Source organism: Petromyzon marinus, chromosome 4 (genome assembly GCF_048934315.1).
Source record: "Petromyzon marinus isolate PM22_M1 ecotype Great Lakes invasive population chromosome 4, UKy_Petmar_22M1.pri1.0, whole genome shotgun sequence".
NCBI lineage: Eukaryota > Metazoa > Chordata > Hyperoartia > Petromyzontiformes > Petromyzontidae > Petromyzon > Petromyzon marinus.
Genome location: NC_133670.1, coordinates 23,513,135 through 23,528,426, shown reverse-complemented (window position 1 = coordinate 23,528,426; position 15,292 = coordinate 23,513,135). Strand labels below are relative to the sequence as shown.

At 44.5% G+C, this 15,292-nt stretch overlaps 1 protein-coding gene across 5 annotated transcripts in view; it reads right to left on the bottom strand.

Moving 5' to 3' along the window:
* LOC116937906 (triple functional domain protein) overlaps window positions 1-15,292 on the bottom strand; it is a 197,184-nt gene that overhangs the window by 62,395 nt on the left and 119,497 nt on the right. For all 5 annotated transcript variants that reach the window (XM_032945036.2, XM_032945050.2, XM_032945044.2 and 2 more), the window contains exon 36: window positions 202-445. In XM_032945036.2, coding sequence (XP_032800927.2) covers window positions 202-445 — 244 coding nt within the window. The remainder of the gene's footprint in view (window positions 1-201; window positions 446-15,292) is intronic.

Below are 15,292 nucleotides of genomic sequence, written 5' to 3'. Positions count from 1 at the left end.
GATTTGAAAATCTCTGTCCATGCGACAGTGGCGTGCACTTCGAAAACCCACTGCCGCCTACATATAATCCCCCCGATTAGAGTCATTCAGTTCCAACATCGGACCTCGACAAGCGAATCCCATCCACCTGCACTCCGGGCTCTCGTGGGAGGGATCCCCGCGTGCGTGCGTGCGTGCGTGCGTGCGCCCGCTCGCTCTCACCGCGGTGGTTGAAGAAGCCCTCCATCTCCACGCTGCTGCGCGAGTGAGCGATGCACAGGGTGCTGCACGGCACCAGGCCCTCGGCCGCCGGCGTGCGGTCCGTGGTGCGCACCAGGCACCAGTCGGGCCGCTCCGCCGCACGCTCCAGCACCTCCACCGTCTGGCCTCGCCGCACGTTCAGCTCGCCTGCCGCCGCCGCCACGTGGTCGGCTATCGCCACCGTGAGCTCGCAGCCGCCGGACAGCTGTCGGTGTTGACGCGCGCAAACACAATCGCGCGCACGTGCACAAAAGGGGGGGGGAGGGGGCAAAGATGTCAATGCGTCAAGTCACCTGATAACGACGTTGCAATAAGCGAGCGAGCACAGGGTGTGGTGGTGGTGGTAGTGGTAGGTCTTGCGACATTATATTGATGACCACCTCTGCCCTCCCCCTACGTTGTTTTCAATCACCGAGGGATTAATTTTCGTATCGGGTTGCCCCACAAGAGCTCCTCCATGTCAAGCGTAGCAAACAATTGGGTGTAAGGGTGGGCGACATCGGGAATGTAACAATGGCATTGTGGTGGCTGGAACTGTGGTGGAGTGTGCAAACAAAAATGTAAGTTTTGTCATCAACCTATGGTGAGAGGTGAGAAGTGTTGCGTGGGTGTGTATTTCTACAACCGGTTGTCTGCATCTTTCAGGGCCAAATGCTGCCCATTTAGGCTGTGTGTGTCCAAAGGAGCATACAAAGCCTTGGCTCATAAGCAGAGCACTTTCTCACTGACACACACGCTGAGGTGTGGGGGCATCTCACAATGAAATTACAATCGTATTGTCAGCATCGTGCCCTAACATTAATAAATCTTCTTATGGAAATTTTGCAGCAAGCAGTGCATAAGCTTGTGTCAGAAAATGGCCACGTAAAAAAACACATCGTACAACTGCTTCTGAAAATTATTAAATCAGCCTCTTTTTTTACACAAAGGAATACCGATTGTATGCCCTGCAAAGTGTCCGTCACATGAAAATATTACTTTTTTTATCTGAAAAAAGTCAAGTAAAGTTCAAAATAACATTCTACTTGATGAGTTGTTGTGCTCTTTCGCTTGAGACGAGGCTCACTACACACTTGCGAGAACCTGGTTTAATCACAGTTGGCTGCACGGATTCAAACACAGGACCTTGGCAGTGCCAACTCAGTGCTTTGATGTGGTATCAGCCCCCTTGCCCCCGAGCCAACTGATTACGAGTTCTGTAACATTTGCCGCACCCTATTAAAAAAGTTCCAGGCACACAGTATTTCAAATATCAGCACAAACCAAGTGTTGAGTAATGTTCTAAAGATGGCTTATAACACTGTCAGAGCTGTGCATACCAAACTTCGAATAAATTCACACTGCCACCGAAAACCAGATACACGCTCAAGAAAGCATTGTATTCAGGCATGCGTGCAAATGCACACACACAAACAGGCACAAAGACACACAAAGTGAAGCTAGTACCTTGGCAAACAATTTCATTCGCAGACCGACGGCAGTTAATTTCTTTGTTCATCCCCCCCCATCACAAAGCTTTACAGTCACTGGGTCCACTAGGAGCAAGTGGTGATTTTGGTTCGCGGTTCCCAAATCGGCTGTAGGAGAATTGTGTTTAAAATAGAACACGATGATATCCCTTCTTCGTCTCTGGTCCCAAAATCAACCACTCGTGCCGGCCTCTACGTCGATCTTGAGGACCTGGCGTTGTTGGTATTTTTACAAACGTCAAGTTTAACGGGCTCAGCCTGTTCCAGCAATTTATTTGATTTGTGTCGGCTCTAAGGATTGAATATAGATTGAGAAACAATGCTTATTAATGGTACGGGTGTAATGATGCATTGATTAATCAATTAATATTGATTAATCTGGCCCGTGATACCCACGTCAAATTATGTGTAAGAATCGATTGGGTTTTTTTCAACAGCGCGTTGTGCGCAATGGGTTCACGTTGACCTCTCCAGCCGCTAGAGGCCACCCCACAATGTAGGACAATTAGATTTTTTTCAAGTTAACCCTGAATCACAACAGTTAATTGAATCACTATTGGGGGTGGGTGTGTGGGTGTGTAGGGCAGGGATTGTTACAGCTCATATTAAAATGCGTAATATGGTTCCCATTTGTCGACGATGAGTGAACCACTCAACCTACACAGCGGTGTGATCACCACTGATCGGTTGTGATAAGAGGCCGAGTGAGAATACAAGAGAGGTGCCCTTATATTGCTCCTTCAGGGGCAACTCTCTGCGACGCCACGCTCTCCCTTCTAGAACGAGTGCCGCGATTGGATGAATCCATTTCCTCTGTGGCTCACTAGTTCCACAGCACAAATGGGCTATGAACGATGAGAACGTTCAAATGCAACAAAGAGAATATTTTACTCAGTTGAGATTCCATTTTCTTCACGTGAAATAATCAAATGTGAAGAGAATTCCCTGCACATTTTTCACATTCAGAACCGACTTAAATGAAGAAAACTGAACACTAAGTTAAAGTGTAGGTTACCCAATACAACGATGCCATTTGTGTTTTTCGGTGAGGCCATGTGGTAGTTTGATGTCATAACACTTGTCATTAACCCTCCTCCCCGACAAGATTGTCACATTTACGAATATATTATTTTAAATGCCAATGTGTCGATCAAATTATCTCATTTCATCATAAGTTCGCTAGCTGATGAAGCTCAAATCAGTTTGAGAGAAACTTTGTAATATGTTGCTGCTAAGTTCAGTTGTGCCAAGGCTTAAGCCACCGGTGAAAAGCATTATTGATAGGAATTTGATCAATATATTGCCACATATAAATAACATCTATCGAAACGTGACAAGCGTGTCAAATTGTGGAGGGGTTAATTACGAGAATCTTTGCATAAAACTACCACGTGGCCTAACCCAAAAACAAATAAAGATCAATAATGATCGCTATTATATATTTTTTAAAGAGTCTCTATCAGCAACCGAGCAGTGAGACCACGAGCTCCGTGCAACTGGCTCACGGCCACCGCGTCGGTGAACTCACCGCTCTCGTAAAAGCACATCTGCACGCACATTTTTCCATTCCTGAGTTCTGCGCTTCGATCCAGGAGCGGAGCTACAGGCTGCGTGCACGCACAAAGACTCGAAACGCTGGCATGCCACACGGGCCAATGTCGACTCAAGGTGTACACGTGCACACTCAAGGAGGCATGCGCGTGTGTGTGTGTGTGTGTCGATGAAAAAACAGGCAGGTACGACAACATCTATGCCGGCAGCGCTCAGCTGAACTCCGAGACGCACGACGGCTGTTGCAGGAACCACTCATTATTGCCACTTTCAGACAAAGCCATCGCATCAAGCCCCACACTGTGGAGAGACTGCGGAGAGCTTGGGGGCAACAAGCGGCGCATTTTAACCGCCGCACGCACACCACACAAAGTACCCATACGTAATGTGCACAAACTGTAAAATGCATTCAGTAAAGGATGTGGGTGTCATTTACAAAGTGGGCTTAAGTAGTGCGCAGAAAGAAAAGTAGGCCGAATGTGATACGCAACTAAACGTGGTTGAGAAAAGACAATGCAGGAATTACAAACCTAACTTAAGCACATAAGGCTGTACAACTGAATTAAAATTGGTAAACAATGTGTTTTTAATTCGACCTTGCGAAATGTTACCGTGAATGCTCATTGAATATAAAATAAGTACAATGGTATCGATGAAACATAAGGCATTAGAACACAGCCATAAATACGATTTAACATGCAATTTTTTTTTTATCAACGACTGAGCTATATTGGATATCGTTATATTTATGATGCAGACACCTTGGCACGTCAGAACCTGATATAAATACAAGTGAGAGAACCCATATCAAACACATTTAATTTGTATAAATCCCTAGGAGCTGCAAGGCACCGGTGTTAAAGATTGTGATAACAAAAAAAACGTCATTAATTCTAAGCGTTGCGTTTTAATTATAGACGGGAGAATACTCTAGAGTGTGCAGTGCACTCGTGATTGTGACAGACTGTTCTGATAAAGAGCCACTACCCAAAATGTACTTATACAGCTGTGTTTGGTAGCCGTGACGTGAAGTTATCTGGCCGGACTATAAATTGCACACTGCCACATTAGAGAAATAATACAAAAGGGTCAAACAGAAGACAAAGAATTTCGTGTAATCCTTTTTAATTTAAACATTTAATGTCTTCTACGTTTCAGGAGGAGCCCCGCAGGGGGAATGGGGATCTGCTGTGTGATGGAGTTGAGCATTCCTTCCAATACCCCAGTGTCGGCTTCGATTTCAAAAACTAAAATGTTCACGTTCTCACCAGCCAACCCACGTACGGCAACACCAACCTGCTCAGCTCTCCTCCCTGCCCTATACTCCCCTTCCCCGAACAAAGGCAAAAATCCCCTGTATAGCCTTAACAGACTGTCGGGGCAAGTGCTGTTAGCGAGTAGCACCTATGAAGGCCGACACGGCACACGAGGGGGTGGGTGGACAACACCACGCCCGGCCGCCTTTGTCTCCCCACCGTACCAGGTACTCATTTTAAGGCCGAGTTGACCTAGAGGAGGCCCAGGACCGGTTCAGATATAATAGTCACTGGTGTTGGCCATGAGCGGGAATCGAACTTGGGTCGCCGGATTCGTAGCGCGGGCCACTAACTGCGACACTACTACCACTCCCCACACGTTCCCCTAACACTCGCACATTCAGGGCCATAAACATGGGGGCCAACCTGCCTGTACTAACCCCACCACTACCTCCCATTACCAAATTCCACCCAGTTTCACTTTAGTGCTGCAGCCGCATCCCCAGATAGCATGGCTGTCAACTGGTGAATGAGTTTGAGCAAGTACTGTGCTGTCACGAACAGTCTCTCTCTCACTCCCACGAAACCCAAGTGTGTACGTATGCAGTGGAATACTTAGGGATGATGTGAAACACATGAACCATCCCAATACATGTGCGTGTGTGCGTGCAGGGGAGAGGTAGCACAGTGGTTAGCGTGCTCTGTTACAAACGGTCAACACCAGTGATGATTATCTGAACTAGCCCTGGGCTTCCCCTCGGTCGACTCGGCCTCAAAGAGTACCTGGTGCGATGTGTAAACATCGCCGTGAAGAAAACAAAGGCAACCGGGTGTGGTGCTGCCCACCCACCCCTTCGTGTGCCATGCCGGCCTTCATCAGTGTTCGCTAATCGCGCTTGCCCCAAGAGTCTGTTGAGGCCATACGGGGGATCTTTGCCTTTGTACAGATACTAGAGACATGGGTGGAATAGTGGTGCAGTGGTTAGGACACTGCGCTACGGACCCAGCGACCTTGGTTCGTTTCACGTCACGACCAATATCAGTTTTGGGCCTTTCCTCGGTCAATTAAAGCCTCAAACGAGTACACGGTACAGCGTACAAACGTCGCACTGGAGGAACAAAGGTGGCTGGGCCTGGATCTGGCCACAGCACCCCCTAGTGCACCATACCGGGCTTCATAGGTAGTTCAATAAGAGCACTTGCCCCAACAGCCCGTGAAACCAATATGGGGGGTTTCTGAGTTTTTTGTATGGATATTTTACACGTAAAGGGTCCATTTTAAGATACATTCATTCGTGGCTTAAAATATACATATATTCTTAGGAGCATGATACCTGCTTCAAATCTTGAGTTTAAGTTCAGAATGGATTACTTCTAATTCACATCGTATATTTGGTTCGTTTGAACCATGCAGCCAATAGAATTACCAGAAAAGCAGAGAAATAAATTATTCTTGAATTGATCACGGCCCAGAATGGGGAAAAACGTTCAATTGAATGGGGAGAGATAAATTGTTTCATCGCTCATTAATATCACTTACAGCATATACAACTTAAGTATTCATGAATTCTGTGACTCATTATTGGTCATATTCATAACAATAACATTGAATATATGTATTACTGATGGTGTGGTGTCATTGGAAATATAACTACTCTGAGTGCCACTCTGTGTAGTTTAACGTTTTTTAAACGTTTTGACCACATCTCATGGATTTTTATCTACTTTGCTCTACCCAAAAAAAAAACTCCCGTCAGATATTATGGACGGCTCTACAAACGCGTTCATAAACATGCTATTTTGAGACCTACTAAAGGGGGTGCTACTTCTGCCCGACTGGAATCTGGGCTCGAGAAATGTCCGCAGCACTTAGCAAAGCTTTTACAAGTGGTCTGTTAGTTATCACCGCTTTCAATAATAGGATTGTCCCTCGCAGTTGTGTTTATTCCCTTACACGAGCAGGGATTATCTCTAATAAGGGTGCTTAGGCTTGCCAGACCACCCCATAATTCCTCTCCATTCTGGTCAGGATGAAGTGCACCCAAATATAATCCACCACATCTCTACTTGTACTGTACACCTAAACTGGTGTAAAATTTGAGCAGTTTTCTTTTTTTGGTGAGCCCACTTGAGGCCTGCAGTCTGCTGTGACGGTCGCATGGATTCCCCGATGACTAATCCGATGTGAGTCGGGCAAGGTTTGTTAGATGTCCCCCGCAGCTGAGAAAACATGACCCAGCCATGCGTTAAGGTGAACAGCGAGACAAAGTGAGCCAGGGTGATTTTGGGGTGAGTCCAAATGATGCAACACATCCAGACCTATCACAAAATCTCATGCAGAATGTATTTCATGTAATTTGTCTAGTAGTAAGATCTTCAAACAGTGTGTATTTTCGACGGCGATGTCCTGATTCACCACACCCAGGAGTCGATAGAATGGTCACGATTGGGAGGTGTGATTTGATTCGAGAATGTATAGTTTTGGTGGGTTTGCTCCGTCTCATTTGAAGTACTTCTCATTCATACGACCTTGTTCGTTCCGTTAGCCTACAATCTATGATTTGCACACCGCTATTAACAACCTCAAATAAGCAATCCTTACACGCACATCTTGATGCGTGGATAATGAAGTCAAATTTAAAAAAAAGATCTTAATCGATTAATTGTTACATGCCTAATTTCCTGGCACAGTGCCTTTGGTCAAATTACGAAACCGATTTTCGCCGCAAAACAGTGCAATATAAAGCAAAGACACGGACTAGAGCCGTAACTGTAGGAGGTTTAAGCCACTGCAAAGCAATGCAAACGTACGAGCCACTCCATCCTTCGTGGTTAAATGTCAACGTGGTCCCGCCGTACGCGGCCAATATTGACGCGGACGACTCATCGCAGTGTCTTTGCTCACAACGTGTAACGACCATTGCCGTGTTTGTTGATACAGGTCAGCGAGGCACCCTTGATGACCTCCCGGTGTGTGACCCCAGCCTGCACATTTCCTCTCAGAGCTCATCCAATGGTATCTCTGAACGACGGCAGGAATTTACTCCTCTCAATATCAGTTTCACTCGGCAAACAAAAAAAAACCTGGCGTGCTCTCGTGAATATAATGCTGGGCGCACTGCAGAACTCAGGAATGTCCTGCGAATGCTTGACAACCCGCATACAACGTATTCTCCAACAAGTAAGACGCAACCCAAATTTATGCCCGGGTGTCAAAAGAGTCATACAAATTTGGTCACAATCACGCCCACACACGCCTGGATTATAAAACACACCGCTGTCATTTGCTTACAAATACAAGGGAGAGAGGGAGCTAAATAATCGGCTATAATGCAGTTCATGTCGTTTTTTTACTGGGAGCAATTAATACATTTTAATCGGTATAATCATTGGTTCACTGCAGCTCAAGGGCTCACTCCTACAAGGTGTGTGGTGAAGTTAGGAGATGTCCATGTTTCAGGGGACACACCCGACGCAGCCAATTTGTAAGGTTTGTCACGGAAGCAAAATGTTCCAATTCGATTACTAGTACAGCACACCAATGTGTTGGAGAGTAAACCCACAACATTTACAATATTTTTACAATGTTGTGGGTTTACCCTGCAACACACTGGTGTGCTGTACTAGTAACAAATTGGCATGTTTTGCTTATGTGACTAATTTTCTGCGTCGGGTGGTGGGCGGGTTTAACGGCACAATTATATTTACGCAATTTAACCCCCAAAAAACCTCTATTATGGATAATATTGATTGCGAAAGCCTACGTGTTAAACTAACTTACTGATTCACTCGCTTCAGCCACTCCGCCCACCCGCTCTAAACAACCCCAAACTTTCTCCACCAAGGGCTTTGGGGCGATTTCAACTTACGGTACGTTGTTCGGACTTGGCCTCAATTTTTTTGACAGTATTTCAAAATAGATTTGCAATAACGCGTGTAAAAAAAAGAGCAACGAAGCAAACGGGGTGCAGATTTATATTTTCTATTTCAGTGACTTTGAAAGTCAATTTTGTTTGAAGGCAAGAAATGTGGCACTTTACACATTTGGATCCATCGAGCACCTTCATGCAAAACTGGGATCTAAACAAGATGCCGCTACAGGAGACTCTTTCCCCATACAAGTTTGGCGTCGAGGAGGTGCTTGGGATACTTGATAATTGCAGTGGCAACATTCACGTACACTTTTAGAAAAGGACTGCAGGACGACTAAAAGGCAACTCACTTACAAAAACACAGGACAGAAGACAACGCGTTCCCCCACCCCCCCCCTTTCACGAGAGACGCTACATGGACAAGGCAGGGAAGAATTCAGGTGCAGGGATAAAACAACACCACAATTCATGCAAGACGTTGAAAAACACCGCGCATGCAGTACTGTGCAAGATTACATTTTACAGTTTTAAAGAACATTTCAAACAATTGAAAGCTACAAAGCCGTGACATAAAGTCGTTCTTAAAACACTATGTAATACCCCTTTATCAACCAAAAGGCCGGTTTGCCTCATTACTCACACAAAACTTACCAAATTTTACTCAACAAACGTCAACTCTGGAAAGAAGAGGGGGCCCCGGGTTTGCTCGCAACAAAAATTGTTCGATGAGCATCTCCCCTCTGCTGCCTGTTTTAAAGGTCCAGGTCCAGATCCGCTTTATAACCGCCGCCACCCCCACCACGAACAAGAGTCCACCCCCTCTGCCCGCTTCACCGTGTGGATCCTCGTGTTAACCATCGACTCTTGACGGGGCTGTGAAGCTACGCAACGGCGGCTCTTGTAAAAAGCGGGGGTCAAAAGGGCCCTGGAAGGCATCAAGAGTGTGTCCGAGTTTGCCAAAGTTGTCACTGACAACGACTTTTGTACTGGCTCACACAGCCATGGAGCGCTCCGTTACTTAGACCATAACTACTGTAACGATATTCTTAGTTTTTTCGGTAAAGTCACGTTGAAGAGAAACAACAAAATAACAAAATATATATAAAACAATAAAAAATTCTCACGACGTTTCGACCATAACTCAAACGGTCATCATCAGGTGTGTCGGTTTGCATAAACATAAGCAGTGAACTCAAGCACGTACACCAAGCTCTTAGGGCTAATGGTTACTCCGACTATACAATCCGCAAAGCTATCACTCAAACCATGAAGAAGAACCCTCTTGAGGAGCCTTTCAAAACCATCACTTTACCCTACATTGCTGGGATCACAAAAAAGATCTCCAAAATCTTGAATAAACACAAGATCCAGGTCCGTTTCAACACATTACATAAAATCCGTGATCTGGTTCCGTCTGTAAAAGATGTGATTCCGGACATACAATACCCTGGTGTCTACAAACTAAGTTGCCTCTGTGGTAGTAGTTACATTGGAGAAACCAAACGCCATATCTCGGACCGCATTCGTGAACATAAAGCAGACCTTAAACACGGTAGGACCAACACCTCGGCCGTAGCAGATCATTGTTCTAATTCAGTAGGCTCACATGCCATTGACTTTTCCAAGACGGAGGTTCTGTGTAAGCCATCTGGCTTCCATGAGAGATTCGTTCATGAGGCTATCCACATATACAAACACAGAGACAATTTCAACCGAGAAGATGGATTCTATCTTAGCAATCATTGGAAAGATTTGATAAATCATTTCAGTTCTTGATTGATTGTTCACGCTTACAGTGCCTTTCAGACAGCATACATAAAAACAAATTTCGTCTCCCCCCTCCTCTTTTCAAAAAATAGATGGACTAGTCCTGGCAAACTGCCATCGTTGCGCGTGACGCAAACGTTATTTTTATATATATAAATAAATATGCCGTTTTCAAAAAAAAATAAATTTATGCAAACCGACACACCTGATGATGACCGTTTGAGTTATGGTCGAAACGTCGTGAGAATTTTTTATTGTTTTATATATATTTTGTTATTTTGTTGTTTCTCTTCAACGTGACTTTACCGAAAAAACTAAGAATATGAATTACTGCAGTCACGAAAGCTTTAAATCAAAATTTACTGTAACGATATTCATAAAAAAAGTAAATCGTAATGTTTTGATTTAAAGCTTTCGTGACTGCAGGGATTCATATTCTTGGTTCTTTCGGTAAAGTCACGTAGAAGGGAAACAATCAAATAATAAAAAATATGAAACAATAAAATTCTCACGACGTTTCAACTGCAACACAAGCAATCATCATCAGGTGTGAAAACCACAGCAAGAAAATTTTCTTGAAAACCACAGCAAGAAAATGTTCTTGTTGTGGTTTTCACACCTGATGATGATTGCTTGTGTTGCAGTCGAAACGTCGTGAGAATTTTATTGTTTCATATTTTTATTATTTTATTGTTTCCCTTCTATGTGACTTTACCGAAAGAACCAAGAATATGAATCGTAATGTGTTAGTGCGGTGTTCTTCGTTTCAAGGCCACCGCGAGCCACTGGCGGCCCCCTGTGGCCTTCAGAGCAGCCCTTGACGTGCAGTCCCCGACAATACACAACACGTGACAACACCCCATATCTACCATGCTGTCAAACCCCAATGGCTTTAAATGTGTGGCGGCCCTCACGCTGGTGATGTCGTATCGGCGAAAGTGCAGAACACCGTGTTGGTGTTACTTAAGCTGCGAACTGTAATATGCTTACAAGGGTAATGTGTTGACTCGATGTTTTTCTTATTTTCTTTCAATAATATTAAGCATTAAATATTCGACTCGTGGGTACAGTGAATAAGCTAGAGAGTTAAAATAAGCCGAGGAAAAGGACTGTGTGGCTATGTTTCCGGACTTCAAGTCAATCTTTAATGTTTCTGGCCACTTCTTTAAAAAAGCACTATTTTTTTACTTTTACAGTTGATGGTAATTGGTCTCGTGGATAGAGCATGCGACTTCTAACTGGAAGGCTGCAGGCTCAAGCCTTATTCGTGAGGTTATAGCTCAGCCATTCATCACTCCAAGGTTACCACTTTGTGGGAAGATAAAAGTGTATGTGTTATGGATAGACCTGTTCCTGCCATGGGAATGTGAAATTTCCACCAATGACCCAGGGTTGTAAACAGGAGAAGCAAGTACCCCGAGCTAGTTTGTACAGGAAATTACTCAAGACTTGTATTATAGTATGTGATGTGTAATACTGTTATTGCTGCACGTGTTTGTACAGCATCATTTTTTTATTATTTTTGTACAGTATAATAGTACAATACTGTGATTGAAGTAATATAAAAATCTAAATGTTTTAATCAGTTAAACAATTCACTTGCAAGGAGGGTAATCTATTACCTGTACTTTGAGTCGTGGATTGCCTCTAATTTGTGATGTGAAAGTGTTGATATGAACCAACTCAAGACATTGTCTTTAACAAAGACTCAAATCGTTACTCGCGAGCGTACATTAACTTTCTGCTCGTTGCCGCTGCGCGGTCGGTAAGCTTTCCACTTCGCCGAGGGGCAACGTCAATGCAACCTTTGCACGTCCGTTGACTCAGATTTGCCCCACTCTAACTCTGTCCGCCAGCGTTTCACGGAGGTATAACGTAAAGGAATAATGCGTGCGCAATTCCATCCGCGGCTGAACAAGTTGGCGTAAAAGCTCGCGCTCGCAATCTTTGAAAATGGTCGCCCAGGCGCAACGTACCTTCCACGCATACCCCCCCTTGCCGTAGAGACATGACAGTGGCGGCAAGATACAAATTACGCAATTCAATTACATTGCCTATGGGTTTCCTGTCCGTCACCTCGCAGCAATTAAACACGGCCGCACAGAGGTCACCCAGCACACAGGGCACCCCGGTCTGCCAAGGTCATCCACTAACTCACATTTAAACATCCTCTTTGCCCTGTTCTCTGCCACACAATTATACTGTTCATACAGACATGTAATTAAACCTGCATTATAAAATGTCACTAATCATTATAATAATTAATATTAATGAAAAGCGGCAGATATTTTTCATTAAAAAAACACAACTCAGGGTTTGGAAGGGGTTTTGTTTTAAGCGGAACAATCTACTTAAATAAAAACAAATACGGATTTCAAGAATAATTAACTGGTAACAGTTGACTTCAGGTTTAGTAGCATTCTTGCTTTATGACAATTTATCTTAACAAGTCAGGAACGAATATTGCTGGGGAAAAACAGTGAAAATGCTCTTTTCTGAATTTTCCCGCTTGAGCCTATTTTAAGCATATTCAAGTGTTGTCCACCTATTCCTAGAGGTACTTTTAATCCTGGCATAGTCCTTTTGGCAAATTAGCATTTATTTTTTTGTTTTATTTCTTTTTTTATTTTGCTTGGTAGCAGGGTTTTAATTTGCTTGGTTGTGGCTGTATATGGGATTTGGTCCTCATATATAATTAATGTACAGCGTTATGTATGTTGAACTTCTTTTCCACCGTACATTGCCAACCATGCTCATCAGAGGTGCGAGGGAAGGGCAACAAACGAAACTACTAGCATCAACGTCGCAATATAAATTGAAAGTATCATAAATTAGGGTGATTAAAAGTTAGGAGGTTAACACAACCAACGCCACCGATGCCACACCTCACCATCACTTTTGACCTCGACACACCACCCCTCCAAGAGGTCTGCTCTAGATCGCCAATCACTCGGTGCTACTCCAATGCCTGCCTCTGTAACTGTACCCACACCTTTATCCCACACAAGTGTCCCAACCAATGCGAACCCTTTTCTTTCGAGTTATGTATTTTTGTCACTTTTTATCCTATTCCTAATTTTGCGAGTGAACAACCTTAATCATGTTGTTGAATGCCTCTCGCCTACTCATAGGCCAGATAATTTTCTATTCATTTACTTTGTTAAAACTACTCTGGAACATGCTTACAAAATGCCCTTCTTTACTGGTGACGATATGCAGAAGCTCTCGAGTCAAAAGCGTGCGGTTGTCACACCCGCGAGAAAGATACGTTTGCAGAGCCTTCAGACCTTGACCTTTGATATTTAAACCTGCAAGGCAATTTCATATAAGATACTGTCATGAAGGCTAAACTACAAATTCCACGATAAGCATGGTCTAATGCTGAGAGAGGCACCGCTGTCGATCGGTATCTTGTGTGGGGCAGACTGGGGTGGCGAGTGGTAACACTCATTCTGCACAGGATAAAATAAATGGGTTCGTTGTGGGAAAAATTCAGGCTCATAAGCACACACACACGTTTTTTGATTGTAGACAAAACATAGTGTAGCTGGAAACCGCGTACAAGCATCGTCAGAACGTGTTTGAGAAGAAGAAGTCATACGATACGGGAAAAAGTTTTTCTGGCTGGATTCCTGGCGAGCGAGTAAGCGCGCGTGTGCGGTGGTGACGTCACCGCGTACATTCGCACGATGACGTCACCCGCATCCTACCCTCCACGCCGGCTGGTGTATCCCACGCAAATGCATGGTATGCTATATTTGGAAAAAAGTTTGGCTGGCTGGAGGGAAGGAGGGAGGGCGAGGGGCCACTAAGGTGGCCGCCGGATGAGTGAGGGCGCATCTAACAACGCATGAATTAATCAATTACATTGTTTTTATGCTCCCTGTACATGTTTAATACGTAGGCTTCCGCGACCAATATCATCCAAAATATATTTTGTGGGTTAAATCGCGTAAATATGAATGTGTCATTAAACCCGCCATCAACCGAGACAGCCAATTAGTAAGCTTTGTCACTTAAAAGAACATGCCAATTCATTACTAGTACAGTGTACTAGTAACGAATTGTGCTGTACTAGTAACGAATTGGCATGTTCTGTTTACGTGACAACCCTTACTAACTGGCTGTGTCGGGTGGTGTCGGGTTTAACGACACATTTATATTCAGACGATCTAACCCAAAAAAAAACCTATATTATACCTGTACATGCATTAAATTGTGCGCGCATGAATCAACGACGTTTTATTCACACTGTGTACGCAACTTGGTAACAAATACACAGAGGCGCTACATCCACTACAAGGTAATAACAAATATTCTCTTCAATCAAATCGTGAATATTCATGCCATAAAGGGCCGGGAATCATCACATACCTTATATATCGTATGGTATATATACTTGAAACTATTCTGTGTAAAGTATATATTGCTATGAAATATATACTTGGTAAGCATATAAACTTTAACATGAAACCTGTGTGCAATTAACAAAAAAGCCACCACCATTCGCTGCTGGCAGTGACGTAACCACGGTGTCTGTGCCTGGCCAGGTGCACTGAGGCCAGGTGAAGTGTCGAAGGCTCGCTGATAGGTCATGGAACAGACCCAGGTGCCATGCGTTGACCGACTGAGATGATTGGCAGATGCACCAGCTACACACACACACTCTCAGTGTACAGCTAAGACTGCTGCTCGAGGGACCAACATGTCTGTCAGTGGCAGCGTGTGGCGGTGGGGTGTGTGCTGCCTGACGAGTGGGCAACCCACTCGGTCATTCAACTTTGGGAATGGTCAATCCACCGCTGGGTAAACAAGGCCTCCCCATTCCACCGGCTGCTCTTGCGATTCCTTCATGTTCATTAACAGAAATTCAAATTTCACATTTTCCAATTCACAAATGTTCCAACCTGCGGTTGTAACCATCACCGTTTACATTAATGTAAATATTAAGGGGCGCTGCCTGCCCTTTCTCCACAAACTAAAATCAACCGCGTGGCTGTGAGCGCGCGCTGGTCGACGCCAATGCACGGGTTCGTCCCCAGCTTGCCTGGCGAAGTAGGGAGCGGTGGGAAGCCATGGCCCCTTGGGCCCGCCGGCCTTAGGCTTAGTCAGCAGCATGACCACGCGAGAGGGCAGG